Consider the following 15,970-nt stretch of genomic DNA (forward strand, 5'->3'; position numbering starts at 1 on the left):
GTCTTATTTAAACCTACTTTGGGGAGATTTATTTTTTTCCTGAAACAATCCACCAACATGATTGTATTAGCTGCAGCGAGAAGATTCCAAATTACTTTATAATCGTGGTACATGCATGTCAGTCTTGTAATCAGGTCAGAATTCCAGCAAAGTTTGTTACAACATGCTGACCAAAGAGATCTAGGGTCAGAATTTGAATGCAAATTCCTCAGTGAAAAAAGGTAGGTAAGTTAAAAGTATGAAGTAGAGGAAATGGACACTGATGAGGCAGGTAACTTTTGACTATCTTACCTTCGGTTTTCTCTCTTCCTGCACAACAAATGTGCCAAATAGACTGTATAACACATGGAAGTAATCTCAGTGATGTCATCCATTAGTTTCTGAAGAGGTGTTTTGAAGCCAAACAGCTGCAGCGCATTGGCCTGCCAGTTAACCGAGTACCCTAATTAACCCTAACCCTAATTATGCATATTACAGTGTACTGTTAAGTGTTTATCAATAAAGAAATGAGCTACTGATACCACATTAATTATTAAAACATGCCGTAAACATGTTTATTTCTGCTGTAAAAATGGGCATATTAACATGAGACTTTAAGGGGATTCCTTGGCTTCTGCAGCGTGCCTCAAGTGGACACTCAGTGTTTTTTTTGCTGTTGTGCATTGGCTTCATTTTTCAACACAACTTTGTGGTGATGTGCTTGATGTCCATATTAATTGCTGTATGTCCATACACATTGTGAGATACATTTCAAGACATGGCTGCGTACAGTCCATGGTGTTTATGATATGGTCAGTTAATCTTTCATTCCTGTTTGCCTTGCAACCAAGCTTTAATTTTCTGTTGGATGATTATTCTGAAGACATTCCACTACAAAGAAATCTTGACAACTGAAGCATCATCAATAAAATTCCTCTTATAACAGAACAACTCGATTTGTTAGCTGTAGGCTTAATGAAGTGTATAACTGGTTACCTTACTAAAACTTCATGACATTTCTCTCTAGGTGAGTCTGATCTTTCTGTGCTGGCTGCCTCCTGACGTCCCTCCTGAGTCTGGGGCTCAGCTGCTGATGATGCTGCGCTGCCTGCGTCCGCTCAGGATCTTCAAGCTGGTACCCCAGATGAGGAAGGTGGTGCGGGAGGTTCTGAAAGGATTCAAGGAGATTTTCCTGGTTAGTGGTTGATCATCAGAGCCGGACTGATATGTTATTTAGAAACTAATCAACCAAATCAAGAGCAAAAAGAAGTGCTCAATAGTATGTTTATTGAGTAGATATAAATGAATACTCAGCATTTTTATTTTGTGTGTGAATCATTCTATCCACCTATTAAATAAGTAAACCCATGTTTTAGTCTGGTTTTATATTCCATGTTAAATCTTTGCGTGTGTGTTGTAGATAAGTGTAACCTGTTTGCAAATATTTGCTACTTTTGAAGTATTTAAATCGTTTTTCATCAGATAATCAACTCGTTCATTTACTGAATGTTTAAAAAAAACATTCATATCATGTTTGTGAATTTTTTTAGCTGCAAAGACTGCTCTTGTGCATCAGTTTCTTATCATTTTTTACCCGCTTTTCAGCTGACTGCCATGAAATAAATGAAGAGGAAACTATTTGAAAAGCTTTCATAGGAGAAGCATCGTCTTTGTTTGACTTATCCGGTTGGTAGTTCGTTCATTTTTCACCTCAGAGGGGAAAAAAGGTGAAATTTAGTAAACTTAGAATGATACACTGACATGACTGATGTTTGAAAAACATAATTTAATTTAGAATTTGCAGACATGTACACAGGATTTGAACTAATTTTCACCTTCACGGAATTTATGTTTGTTGATATTACACTCCCTGCTGTTTCTGAGCTTTGCTCACCTTCTGCCTTTCCAACCATAGGCTTTATTACGTTATCAGAACTTTGCAGTAGTTTGAGATTCTCTGTGCGACTGTCTCAGACTTTCCCAGCTGAGGTCTCTACATCCACAGCGGCCTGACATCCTGAGCTGGCTCTTTAATCTTACAGGCTCGGATTATGTGGAACTGTCTCTCTTTAAACTCCTGATTGATTCTCCTGCAGGTTTCCATTCTGCTCCTCACACTAATGCTGGTGTTCGCAAGCTTCGGAGTTCAACTGTTTGCCGGAAAGCTTGCCAAGTGCAACGACCCCCACATCCACATCCGGGTACTGCAAGAAACCTAATCTCCTCACTAAACCATCCCCTCCCGGTGCACGCTCCCTGCAGAGAAGTACAGGCTGAAGAAGTACAAGGGGTTTCCCCTGAAGAATCAATAAGCCAATGAGTCCTTTTATCCTACTGCTCAACACTTGTTATAGTATATGCAACAGCAAATCTTCAGCTACATACAATACACTTTACATGTGTTTCTGACAGTTTAATCCTCACGCATGCATTATCCATAGATAATATTTGATTCATATTATAAATTAATTAACAGATGTGGGACATTGTTTGTGTTGTTTTATATAACTTGGATATTACATTTCTTCAATGACCGCTCTGTTTTCTGTTTTAATGATCTCTTTTTTTGTGTTTTGCTGTTTTTTCGTTTAAAGGATGAGTGTCACGGTATTTTCCGAATAAATGTCAGCGTTTCCAAAAACCTCAACTTGAAACTGAAGCCTGGGGAAAAGAAGCCTGGTTTCTGGGTACCCAGAGTCTGGTAAAGCTGCTGTTTTTTTTATTATTACTGCTTGATTTAAGATCGTTTTCTTTTTCTTCAGCCAGAGATTGATTCGTCCATTCTTTCTGTCCTTAAGGGCCAACCCTCGTAACTTCAACTTTGACAATGTGGGAAATGCCATGTTGGCTCTGTTTGAAGTGTTGTCGCTCAAAGGCTGGGTGGAAGTCCGAGATGTCATAATTCACCGCGTTGGACCGGTACTGAGCCTTACCTTATCGTTTACCTCACCTAACCTCATCATTTCAATCCAACACTTCTATTTACTGCATTTTAAGACGACTGTAACAGTTTATATACGCCTGTACCTGCAGATCCACGGCATCTACATCCATGTCTTTGTGTTTCTGGGATGCATGATTGGACTCACTCTGTTCGTAGGTGTCGTGATTGCAAACTTTAACGAGAACAAGGTAAGACCAGTGCATAAAGATTCAGATGATTTAAAGGTGTTTTTACCTGCTACATTTAAGTTTGTTGTTTCTCCCATCATCAGGGCACTGCTCTCCTCACAGTAGACCAGAGGAGATGGGAGGATCTGAAGAGTCGACTGAAGATAGCCCAACCTCTCCACCTGCCTCCTCGCCCAGGTGATCACACATGAAATAAAACACAATTCACAAAAGACAAAAGACATGCAATCATTGACAATCCTTTATTATATGAATTCAATGTGCCTGATCAGTGTATCTGTCAGCCAATATTATCTGCAGGCTGGTTAATATTCTTCCACAGATTTATCGTTCAATATGGGTCTGAATCTTTTTAACAGAACACATGATTAGAATAAAACAATCTTGGGAGGATTTAGAAATAGTTTAATCTCTTAATTAACTCTCAGCACTGTCTGCAGCACATTTATCAGAGAATCACATCAAGGCAGGAGATGGTATGCAGTAGAACTGAGAATTTAAGTATTTTCTACATTGCATATATTTTTTAGTAGGAAAGCATCAACTTTCCAGACACTTGGTGGAAAATCGGTTTTCAATACAAACATAAAGGCCTCCTCAATGAAAATTTCAGAGAGCTTCTCACAAGTGTTTACTGACACTGGGTTAAGAAGTTGTCTCACTGCACTTCTGCTTCCCTTGGTAGTGTCAGTTACGTCTAAATTAAATTGCTCCATATGCTTAACGAAACGTTAAAACAGTGGAAAGGAATCTGGTCATGACATTAGACGCAGTTCTAGATTTGGAAATAGTGTCTTCAAACAAACAAGTCTTTATGCGTGATATAAACTGTGTGAGGAAAAGGATTAGTTTCTCCTCTGTCGTCGTTTTTTTTATATTAGACGTCCTGCCCCTTCTTGAATTTGATTGTTCTGTGAGGGAGAAGTGACATCGACACATGTGGCGGTTTTCCAAAAGGTAAATTTTTCCACCTGAGAGTGTTGTGTGCACACTTAGCAACAATAAAACACCTGACGATGAGGACGCTGAAAACACTAAACTGGAGGTTTGGTATAAAAGATAGCTGCTGCTGGTGAAGGAAACTAGCTAGTGGAAAGGTAGAAAATGTACTATATTACTATTACTATATTCATATGTTATTTTCCCAGTATAAACAATACCAGTATCAGTCTTTAAAGTCCGGTAGGTTCTACAAAGCAAGCACAACAGTGTGAAAGTCACGTCTTCACCCCTTTCCCTGATTGGTCATGCGATTTGTATGCGCGCCTGTGTGATGATAAGCAGCACCTGGATGATTAATTTATATTTGATAGTCCGTGTTTTTCATCAAGGATTGATGTCTTCAGGGATTCAACATGATCCCTTAATGACGACGTGTAGCACTAATGAAAAGGCTGAATAGGAGGGTAGATAGCACGGATGACTCAGTCACTGAATCATGCATGTCACGCAGGTTTCTGCAGGGAATGTATTCACAGAATTTATCAAATTTTCACACCTCTCAGCTCCATGCTCACTAAATTCACCTTTATAGACGAGCAGACACGAGGTGGATGATAAGTCCACTTAAATCTTATACACGCTCGTACTCTATATTACTATCGATCGTCTGTAGACACGGGGTTACTGTACTATTACACTGTTGCTCTTCCCTCTGTGATTAGAGTCGTGAGAATAGTTTAAAGGGCCTCAGAGGCATTGTGGGAAATGTCCTGTTAGTACAGCTGAGGCTGAGAACTAACAGAAAATCAATGGCCTCAGTTTCAGTCAGCAGTGCCGCTGACACCAGCAGTACCAACCTGACTTTGATCCACATCCAAAGGCCCCTCGGCACTGGCACCACTCACTCACTACTGGCAGATCATTACAGCACTGAGATGGCCTTCCCTCACACATTTCTGCTCAAAGTACTCCCAAAAATGGTCTCTGTGGTCAGCAGTCATGGGTAATCACAGAGCCGGTTGTTACATCTCTATTTCATGTTCATGAGATATTAAAATCACTGCTTTGAAGTGAACAACAGGGATAGATTGAAACATAATTTGCAAACAGAACAAGATTTTTTTTGTGACTAGGATAAAGTTTTTCAACTGCAATGCCAGATTCCTGATACACAAACTTGAAATGCAAATCCAAATACATGTATTGAAATTGATATTGATAGAACTTTATTGTCAGATGTGGTCTGAGATTTGTCTTGCATCACAGCAGCTCCATTCACGACATGAAAATTAGAGCAATGCAAACAGATATACAAACATTTAACACAATATTCAATCACCAAACAAACATTCAGAGGCCTTAAACATGCTTTGATCTGGGATTCAGCTCCGCATTCAATTTTAGAATTGACTGGTGAACCGAAGAGTGTTTCAGTCTGACCTTTTTAAAAACATGGAGCCCCTGAATCTCCGGTTTGATGGTAATTCTGCATGTGAATGAAGAAATACATTTCCACATTTTTTGAAAGCCGCACTGCAGTAACTGCTTTCTGCTGGAGGAAGAGTATAGCATCATTTAGTGGAGTTGGGTCGGGCTTCATTAATGGCCCATCACATTAGCTCTTTAATTCCCTTTATAAAACTGCTTCAGTTTAATAATGGCCTCAAGAAGAGACTCTCAATCTCATGTTTGGGAGATTGATTTTTGTTAAAGCCAGTCACTTTTAAAGCCAGTAGCGTCCCTGTTTCAATAATTAAAATCTTAGGCCCGTTTACACTTTCTGTGCCGTTGTTTCACCGAATGTTAACAAAAAGGTTTTTACATACATAAAAAGTGTAAACCTGCTGTACATGTATGTGCTCTCACTCTGATGGAAACACCGAAGCAGTCCATGAGTGCCATCTGCTGGATGGTAGAGGACATTACCACAGAATGAAGCATCAGCTGAGTCATAAAGCCCACTGCTGAAGACACTGAAATTCTCCCCCTGACTGTTGAAATAAACCTTCTCCACACATTTGATTTTTTTTTTTTTTTGTATAGCTCTTTAGAAACATCTCTGGTCTTTTATCTCTCTGACAGAAAATGGTGGCTTCAGAGCCAAGATGTATGACATCACCCAACACCCCTTCTTCAAACGAGGCATCGCTGTGCTGGTGCTGGCGCAGTCAGTGCTGCTCTCAGTCAAGGTAGAGCATCACGTCATCTTAGGTCTTAGGGGTTTTATATTTTCTTAATGTTTCCTTTGTCTTTTGAACACTTTTTGTATGTGCAGCAATTTATAGAATTTGATTTGAAATCTGCTGTAAAGGTCAAATGTAAGCTGACTTCTGTACATGTGTGTTTGAATGTGATCTTTTCCAGTGGGACGTAGAAGACGTAGAAGTCACATACCCTCTCGCCACCTTGTCTGTAGTCTTCACTTTTATATTTGTACTAGAGGTGAGCATGTTTTTTTGGTTTTTTTCAGTTTTCATGGTTTACTTTGATTGGTTCCTCTGGTTTCTCACGTCTGTCTAATGTCACTTGTTGATGTTGTTACCTAGGTGACCATGAAGCTGATAGCCATGTCTCCAGCGGGTTACTGGCAGAGCAGACGGAACCGCTACGACCTGCTGGTGACATCACTGGGTGTCATCTGGATAGTCCTGCACTTTGCCTTACTGGTTAGACAAATTACTCTCACATTCAGGGAACACTGTATTCATTCTTATAACGACAAAGTCAACTAAATCAATTATCCCCCCCCCTGTAGAATGCATATACCTACATGATGGGGACATGTGTGATTGTCTTCAGATTCTTTACCATATGTGGGAAACATGTGAGTACACTTTGGTTCAAGAACAGAATCTACTAAAGCCCTAAAAGAAAATGTGTTTTAATGTTTCTGAGTGTGTGTGTGTGTGTGTGTGTGTGTGTGTCTCCGTGATGAATGAAGGTGACTCTGAAGATGCTGCTCCTGACTGTGGTGGTCAGCATGTACAAGAGCTTCTTCATCATCGTGGGCATGTTCCTCCTCCTCCTCTGCTATGCATTCGCTGGTGTTGTTCTCTTCGGGACTGTGAAATATGGAGAGAACATAAACCGGTAAGGATCAAATCTTCTGTCCTCCTTGCTGTTGACAAAGAGCAGTGATGTATGCAGTAGATAAAGTCAAATGCAGCTTTATAAAGGGATCTGATTCCGTCTTCCTCACATCGTTGCAGGCATGCCAACTTCTCCACAGCAGGCAAAGCCATCACGGTTCTCTTCCGAATCGTCACAGGGGAAGATTGGAATAAAATCATGCACGACTGCATGGTAAGATGAACTGCAGGTCCAGCACACATTTCCACAAGGAGAGAACAATGTACACAGTCCCACAGGTTTAAAGTGGTCATGAAATGAACTGAAATGAATACAGATGCCTCTTGGTGAAAGGTGAAGCAAAAAAGGCCATCAAAGAGAAGATTGATTATTTCTATAGAATTGTTTTATGCTCTTCTCACCCTCCCACGGGTAAGGTGTCCGATGAGTTTTCTAACGGCATGCTGAGGAAAAAAAAAACCTTTTAAAAGACTTCAAAGCCAAAGATTTATCATGAGTTGCATGTTAGACATTTAAAACAAAGAAGGATGAGATGCTTAGTAGAAGGAACCGTCATACTTACGCATGCACTGGACAAGATCAGCAAAGAGATAAGACTTATTCTTTGTCTCCTGTATTTTCTGCTGCTATCCAAACACAATGGCAGTGTACGGATTTACTCTTTCTTGTACTCAAAGCAAAATTAACAGTAACTCCCAGTTGTTTTTTGGATGCTCCACAGACCTCACTGTCAGCAGTTTTCACTTCAACTACTTTCCAACAAATAAAAAAAACCCTCAATGAAAACTGCTGACGTGACTTTCTGCAAGGCTACATAGTTCTTTGTGAACTTTGTTTGTTGTTATTTCAGTGAAACATCCTTTTTTTAACATGACATCACAGTAAATCTTTGAGATGCTGTGATGCCCCTACATTGATTCAAACAATGTCCTGTTTGTCTTTCCCCAGGTACAGGCTCCTTTCTGCACCCCCGATAAACTTCGCTACTGGGAGACGGACTGCGGCAACTATGCCGGAGCTCTCATCTACTTCTGCTCCTTCTACGTGATCATCGCCTACATCATGCTCAACCTACTCGTAGGTCAGTGTGTGCGGCAGTACTTTTATTACCAACATAATGGGGACCAAATCTTGTCTCACAGAGTTGTATATTGGGAGCTCACCTTCAATTTGAGGACAAAAAGCTAGTTGACATTACTCGGCTATTACATTTTATGGTTAAGACTTTTATTGAGGTAATTTTCCAGCCAATGTAACATCCCAAAGGGATAAAAACAAGTGTGTGTGTGTGTATGCATAAAAGCCAGTCCAGATGAGGATCTTGTGCTTTGACAGCAGCATCGGCTCTATTTCATTTTCTGTTGTCTTTCTGTTACGCAACACTGCACAACTCATAAAGCACACTTTCGTTTAGTTTTGTCATCTCTCCAAAGATGCTGCAGAGTGTCTTCTGAGACGAGGGTTTAATCTATTTCAGCTTATTATCATCATGATGAAAAAAAAACCCTCCTCATACAGAAATCCTTATTTTATTCACGCTTCAAACACTGTAATACGAGGATGAGGAGCAAGGTGCATTGACGGGGCTGATAAAAAGGAAAAGAGGAACGCCGAGAACATGAGTAGAATCAAAATCAGCTTGAGTGGTAAAAAAAAAAGGAACCAAAGCATTACTACATTTTTTATGTTAACTACACAACCGAGAGAATGGTGAGTATTAAACCACAGATATGTTTCATGATTTGAGAGCCATCACTGACCTTTCACCAAGAACACTTAAAAAGATGGTCCCTTTAAACCACAGACACAAGAGAAGCAACTCATGTGAACGACTCCTCGGGAGGAGCAAGAGTGATGGTCCCATTACAATTCAAATCATGCAACTGATGCAGCAAAAAGAAAAGTACTGTGGAATTTTCTGCATCTCCAATTATTAATATATTTTGCTATTGCTGCAGCCATCATTGTGGAGAACTTCTCCCTGTTCTACTCCACCGAGGAGGACCAGCTGCTGAGCTATAATGACCTGAGGCACTTCCAGATCATCTGGAACATGGTGGATGACAAACGGGAGGTGAGAAATTAGCAATAAGAAAGGAGGGTGAGGAAACAGCGGAGGGGGAGAGGGTGACAATCGTACAGCTATGAGCTGAGGACAATATGGAAAAAGATAAAAGCAGGAAGAGAGCTAATGAGAAGGCCTGAAGGAAATGAAGTGTAGCACTGAGAAATAGAAGTCAAAGTAATTGGAACAGTGGGTGCTGGATTATAAATGTAGACCTCCTCCTATCCATCCATGATGGCATATGGACGTTTTGTCAACTTATTTTTAGTGTAAGCAGCAGCCCATATCTATACTTTTGTCCAACCCCAACCGTCTCAACCTTTTCTTGGTAAGCTATTTAATTATTTGTTTATTTGGATCCCCATTTGCCACGGCCTAAGTAGCAGCTACTCTTCCTGGGGTCCTCTCGTATAAACATGAGATTAAAATCCACACAAATAACATTAAAAGGCAAGGCAAGGCCAAGGCAGAACAAAAAAGAGAAAAATAGAAGTAATAACAGGCAAAGTACACATCAAGAAGTCCAAGATGAACCTATATAAAATACAGTGTTGGACAAATATTTTAATTATTTTTTCTACTTAAAATATTGCAGCTATAACAGTAGTCTTACAGCTCTTACAGTTTTAGTCTCAGGAGAAGAAGGCATGTTTGCATAAATCACATTTATTCATGTAAGATTGTAAAGAGTTTAAAAAAAAAAAAGGGGAGACCTTTAAGGTGCACTGAATTATTTTCAAGATTGAACTTTAACACGTTTGCAAAAGATCACATACAGTATTCATGCAGCCAGATAATACAGAAGTTGTAACTTTCTTCTTTATATTGTAACAGCTTATTATTCCAGGCTGTAGAACTATACAGGAGCAGTTTGTGTTTAAATCCAATGAAATTGAAAAGAAGTAGTTAGGCATCCGAGGTATCTTAAAGATTTGAAATGAAGCAGTCTCTCTCTCAGCATCATCTTCAGGAAAGTCGCTGCCTCTCGTCTAACCCTGTGACTACTCTGACTGTTTCCCTAGGGTGTCATCCCCACATCCAGGGTGAAGTTCCTGCTCCGCCTGCTCCGAGGCAGGCTGGAGGTGGATTTAGACAAAGACAAGCTGCTCTTCAAACACATGTGTTATGAGATGGAGCGACTTCACAGTGGAGGGGATGTTACCTTCCATGATGTTCTCAGGTGACCATGACAACCTCATGCACGTCAAACAGTACTCCTCAGTATTTAATGAGGGCCTACGAGTATGAAACCATGTGAGATAAGTAATCAGTTGTGTGTGTGTGTTTATGTGTGTGTGCAGCATGCTGTCATATCGCTCAGTGGACATTAGGAAGTCTCTCCAGTTGGAGGAGCTGTTGGCCAGGGAACAGTTGGAGTACACAATTGAAGAAGAGGTTGCCAAACAGACCATACGCATGTGGCTCAAGAAGTGCCTCAAACGCATCCGAGCGGTTAGTTTCCTAACAGTTAAACACACAAACATGCCTTGAGAAAACACGCTCATGCTCAGGGTCTTTTACAAACATACTGTACTAGTGCAGCCTGTCTGTATTTCACACACTGACCACATGTGTCCCTGTGCACTTGTAGAAGCAGCAGCAGTCGTGTAGCATCATCCACAGCCTGAGAGAGAGCCAGCAACAGGAGCTGAGCCGCTTCCTCAACCCCCCCAGCATAGAGACCACCGTGCCAAGTGAGGACCACAATGCTAACAACCCAGACAACCCCTCGCAGCCTGAGGTAAAGGCCCACATCCATACCAACACAGCACACACTCAAACATCGTCACAGCGGGATGTTTAGCAGGCACATCATACGATCGGCAGGTGTGCAGTTACACATGTGACACAAAGGATGTCTCCTCTTTGTTTAGATGAGTGGTCTCCAGCAGCTCCTGAGCCCCACATTGTCAGACAGAGGAGGCTACAGGCAGGACTCCTCAGACCTGGGGAGACCGCAGAGGAAGCTGGGGCAGTGGCGTCTGCCTGCAGGTGTGTACACCGCTGGAAACTTTCTACTGCAATGTGACACATTTTTTTTAAGTGATTTGGATCAGAGAAAAAAAAATGTTTTACTCAAGTTTCTCCCTTTCTGCCCTGGAAAACCAGGGCTTGATGCTACATCATATAAAGAAATGTTTAAAAAATCCACCTTATAATTCACAGATCTGACAAGAGGCCAATTAGAGCCCAAGTGTTATATCAGATGATCATTACTGCCCTATAACAAGTTAGGGTTAGGGTTAGGTTTATCAGGGAATACAGATCTTTGTTTTAAAGAAAACAAGGGCATGAAACCAAGCTTGAGCTTATTGAAATATGGTTTCATCATCTAGTGTGTCTTTCAAAGTGTGCTCCAACTTCCATTACCTAGAATAGACTCAGTAAACATTGTTGATAGAGTTATTTGTTAATGCTGATGAAAAACAACAGCCTTCCAGTTAAACATTAGAGTTAAAAACAGGTTCAGTATTCACACAAAGAAGCTCCATTTTACTTCCTGCTTTACTGGCTGCAATATTGCTATTGGTCAATTGTCCCTCTTCTGAGATTGGTCTCAGTGTCGGTATCGATATCAAAACTTCCCCATCGGTCGAGCTCTCCTTTTTTATTTTCAATCGCAGGATAAAGAAATGCACTCAGGCTGTGAATTCTCTCTTCTTTTTGTGTACATGTTTTAGGACGCACAAGTGTCAAGTCCATAGTGTGCAAGATGAACCCGGTCAACGACGAGGCGTCCTCGGGGTCCGAGGTGAAGAAGTGGTGGACTCGTCAGCTGACAGTGGAGAGCGACGAGAGCGGCGACGACCTCATCAACATTTAGAGACCGAGGCTCAGAGCATCCTGCCGGTTTTTTTTTTTGTTTTGTTTTTTTTCAAGGGAAGCTTGCTGGTTTACTGCAGTCTGTTTTCTTCTTGCTCTTCCCTCAATAAAGAAACACTTTTTAAAGTCTTCTTTTCATCAGGTTTAGGACTGTTAAAGAATGGCAGGCTGTATGTGCAAGTTAGTGACAGTTTTTATATATATATATCTAGCAGCTGTTTTTCACCTGCAGCAGCCATTATTTTATACCTCTCTGTGGTCAAAACCTTTTTTTTTTCTGTCATTTCCACTGGCTGAGTTTTTCTATGCAGACACATGTTGTTAAAGCAGACCACGAGTGAAAAGGGACATACAGTATTTCATTCATGGATCGCACCAAGAAGCTGCTTCTGTTCGGTGTTTTTTACTGTTCTGCTGCTTCATGTTTCACACCAGTTAACAATGTCGATGCAGCTACTTTAATTTGTGTTGTCCTTTTATGTCAAAGCTTCGTCTCTGTTTAAATCAGTGTTTCTAAAAAAAACTGTCTCAGAGTATTAATAATTGTCTAAAATAGAGATTTTTCATATATTGTCCCTTTATACTTAAAGCCTCTTGTTCTTGTTGGTGAAACAAGCAAAGGAAAGCAACTTTTTCGATTGATGACTGTGAATGTAAATGAAAGTCAGATCTATCTTATGTATTAGTGTGGAGTTGAATCATGAAATATTTTGTAAATTATTATAAATGAGGAGCTTTATCTAGTATTTATCATTATTCTAATAAAGGCCTACAGTGTGAGGCATTTATGGACAAAACGTTCTGTCAGACTCTCTCTGTGTTCAATAGTTTGAACTGACCCGTCGTCATGCCAACATCATCAATATCAATGAATAGGATCATTTCATACCTTAAAGTATTAATTAAAATATTAATCGTAAAGTCATTTATCTTATGGAGTCATGAGTTTCATAAAAAAAAAGATAGGAAGGAAAAGAAAAGTATACTAAAGAAATGAAGAGCAATGAAAAACAATTCTTAAATGATTTGTTTAATTCACATTTTTAACTTTTTTTTTTTTTTTTTAAATACAATTCCATCTATGTATTTGTTTGATATTTTTCTTATTAATTTGCCAATTTCTCTTTTTTATTTTAGGTCGTCTATCAGGTAGCTCTGAAAAGGTCTCCTGACCCCAGGCTTTCATGATGTGTTAAGAAAATAATCAACTAAATCATAAAAAATAATGATATGAATTGATCAAAGTAAATACTGCTCTGCTTTCTTTTGCAGTTTTTCTTTTTTCCCTTTCATGTCACGCATGTGATGACTGCATTCTCCTGTCCAACGAAAACCAAGCATCTACAAAATTTCATTTTGTAATTTTGATTCAAAAATGTTTTATTTTACACACTTAAAAAAAACAATCAAAAAACAATCTGAAGAATGCTCTGACACAAAGCTGAAAAACGACTCTTCTGGAGATGCATGGTTTTCATTGAACAGAGGTAAACAATATACACTGATCAGTGTGTGTGTGTGTAGCCTTTAACTTTGTTGTTGTTTTGACTATTCAATGATTCCTTGAGGAAGCCTGTTGCCCCCTTTGTTGTCACGAGCCGATGTACACAGTAATCCAACTCAATTCATGAGGAATTTAATTACCCCTCTCTGATTAAAAAAACATGGGATTAGACTAACGATGGGGGTAATTGGGTGGACAGATGCTGTTTAATGATTCTCTTGGAACACATCTGCTCAGATCAGACACCTACCCACGTTTTGATTACACTGCCCCCAGCTGGATAAAAGCAGAACTACACCGCTTAAACTGTCCTCTGCATACATGGTCCAAATGTTTAGAATGTTTCTAAATGTAGGACCTGCAAACAGGTGACCGAAAAGTTCAAGTTCAAGTGTACTTTTCACATGTTACCATACAGTGTTTCCTGCAGGGTTGACTACTTTATATTTCTCAGTGTTTCTCTCCTCCGTATCACTCTCTCTCTCTCTCTCTCTCTCTCTCTGAGTCACTGCTTATCCTGCTGCCCAGCACTTTCTCCAACTCACAGTGACGCCTCGTGATGACAGTCCCGACATCTGCCGCGAGCAGCTTGCTGTGAATCGAGATGACTTTCCATCCAGCCATCGGGGTCAGAGTGAGTCTGCCATCCACAGAATGACACTTGGTTGACCCAGCAGAGACAGGCAATGTGAGTACACACACTCACACAAACAAACTCATACACAGAGGTGAGTGTTGTATTTGCATCTCATTATCTTCCTCTTGGTCTTTGATGATGTGTTTCTTTTGAGTTAATTCATCAGGACTTGATCTAATTGACTAATGCACTCAACTGCCGGCTGCAGCGAAAGCATTTCCACGCAGAATTAGCCCATTAAAACGAACAGGGTCTTCATTTGTCCATTGAAAACCCCTTTAAGTTTCACAGTTCATGGAGTGTGTATGGGGGCAGCCTGGATAATGAATGCGAGGGGAAAGCACTGGAGAGAGTGGAGAGAATCAGCTGCCGGTGGGACGTCTCCTTGCTCTATAGAAATCATGTCTTACTCACACATTCCAGTCTCTTGATGACTGAGTACTCCCCCCGACATATGGTCCTGTAGGGAAACAGTGTGACATCAGCCCTCTTGCCAATCAACTGTCTTTAATTTCTCCTTTTCTCGCTCTTTTCTTCTCCTCAACCATCGCCTCTTAAGCTCCACTGGCTCATCAAAGGCCTCTTTCTTATTTTTTTCTCATTTTCTCTGCGTGGTGGACCACTTTTTTTGTCTTTTAATTGCCTCTGCATCACACCAGCTCTTACGGGGCCTGTTGTTTTTACCCTCTCTATTGTAATTTGCCCATCTCTCTCCCTCGTGCATGTCCACTGCTTATTTAGGGCCTAATTGAGGCACTTTGGTAATTGAGGAGGAAGTTCTTAAGAGCAGAGGGAGAGTGTCTGGGAGTTGAGATTACCTGTAATTAAAGTACATGATGGCTTTGATGGCTCGGTTCCCTCCTGGTGAGATGACGCCTTCGGTTTTCTGACGGCAGCCGGCAGCATCACATGGACCAGAAACTGCCTCTTTTGCCTCCGCTCCAGTACTGGACTTGTGCACGCCTGACACACAGAGCCCTCAGGAAAAAAACCTTAATATAAAACTCACACACATTCTGTATTGTTCACCCCCCCCCCCCCCCCCCCCCCAGTGCAGTTGTTGAAAGCTCTCCTACAGCTAATTAAAAAAAAAATGGTTCTGTAGGAGGACGTGTTAAAAAGTAGGTATAAATCAGAGCTTTATTGTCACCCTCCTCCAGAGAGTCCGGATTTAAACCATGGAGACTTCACACAGAGACGATGTGACCAGTCGGATTATTAACTAGAAAAGAGGTGAGATTACCCTAAAGAGTGTAAACGCGTTTGAAGCGGCCGAGATGTTGGAGTAAGTTTCTCACCAACTTTTAATCGGACCTATCATTGACAAATTTAGTATATAAAGGATTATAAAATACTCTTTTTAGACAGGTTTGGAATTCACAGTGTCTGCAGAACATAAGCAGAGCAAAAACAAGAGTAATGGTGTTTTCACACATGCACCAAACTCAACATTTCCCTGACATTTTCAGGGTTTTTTACTCGCTCATTGGAACCAAATACGTCCAATTACACAAAGCACTGACATTAAAGCAGGAAACTGTCATCATAGCCTCGCCTGCCACCTTAGAGTTTGGAAGCATCTTTTTTTCACGTCTTGTCTAGCCTCCTGAGACCCCCCTCCCTCCCTCCCTCCCTCTCTCCCTCCCTCCTGTCCAACAGAGACAACATCACGCTGGCTGTAAGAGCAATTTAGGATTTCAGGGGCAGTCTACCCAGAAATTTAACATGCTAAGGCATGCACATTTCTAAACCGAGGTTTAATTAAACATTTCAACGGGAAGCCATACACAGGAATGTT

General features: G+C 40.7%; 1 protein-coding gene across 2 annotated transcripts in view; it reads left to right on the plus strand.

Moving 5' to 3' along the window:
• nalcn (sodium leak channel, non-selective) overlaps positions 1–12,833 on the plus strand; it is a 77,791-nt gene extending 64,958 nt beyond the window's left edge. For both annotated transcript variants that reach the window (XM_061053178.1, XM_061053177.1), the window contains 19 exons: positions 1,007–1,174; positions 2,076–2,180; positions 2,574–2,680; positions 2,778–2,898; positions 3,013–3,111; positions 3,195–3,288; positions 6,136–6,242; positions 6,418–6,495; positions 6,600–6,719; positions 6,809–6,877; positions 6,995–7,143; positions 7,263–7,356; positions 8,092–8,224; positions 9,102–9,217; positions 10,231–10,388; positions 10,510–10,660; positions 10,800–10,949; positions 11,083–11,200; positions 11,890–12,833. In XM_061053178.1, the coding sequence (XP_060909161.1) occupies positions 1,007–1,174; positions 2,076–2,180; positions 2,574–2,680; positions 2,778–2,898; positions 3,013–3,111; positions 3,195–3,288; positions 6,136–6,242; positions 6,418–6,495; positions 6,600–6,719; positions 6,809–6,877; positions 6,995–7,143; positions 7,263–7,356; positions 8,092–8,224; positions 9,102–9,217; positions 10,231–10,388; positions 10,510–10,660; positions 10,800–10,949; positions 11,083–11,200; positions 11,890–12,032 (2,280 nt within the window). In that variant the 3' untranslated portion in view covers positions 12,033–12,833. The remainder of the gene's footprint in view (positions 1–1,006; positions 1,175–2,075; positions 2,181–2,573; positions 2,681–2,777; positions 2,899–3,012; positions 3,112–3,194; positions 3,289–6,135; positions 6,243–6,417; positions 6,496–6,599; positions 6,720–6,808; positions 6,878–6,994; positions 7,144–7,262; positions 7,357–8,091; positions 8,225–9,101; positions 9,218–10,230; positions 10,389–10,509; positions 10,661–10,799; positions 10,950–11,082; positions 11,201–11,889) is intronic.
• Positions 12,834–15,970: the final 3,137 nt, after the last annotated feature.

The sequence above is a fragment of the Labrus mixtus genome, chromosome 13 (assembly GCF_963584025.1).
Source record: "Labrus mixtus chromosome 13, fLabMix1.1, whole genome shotgun sequence".
Lineage (NCBI taxonomy): Eukaryota > Metazoa > Chordata > Actinopteri > Labriformes > Labridae > Labrus > Labrus mixtus.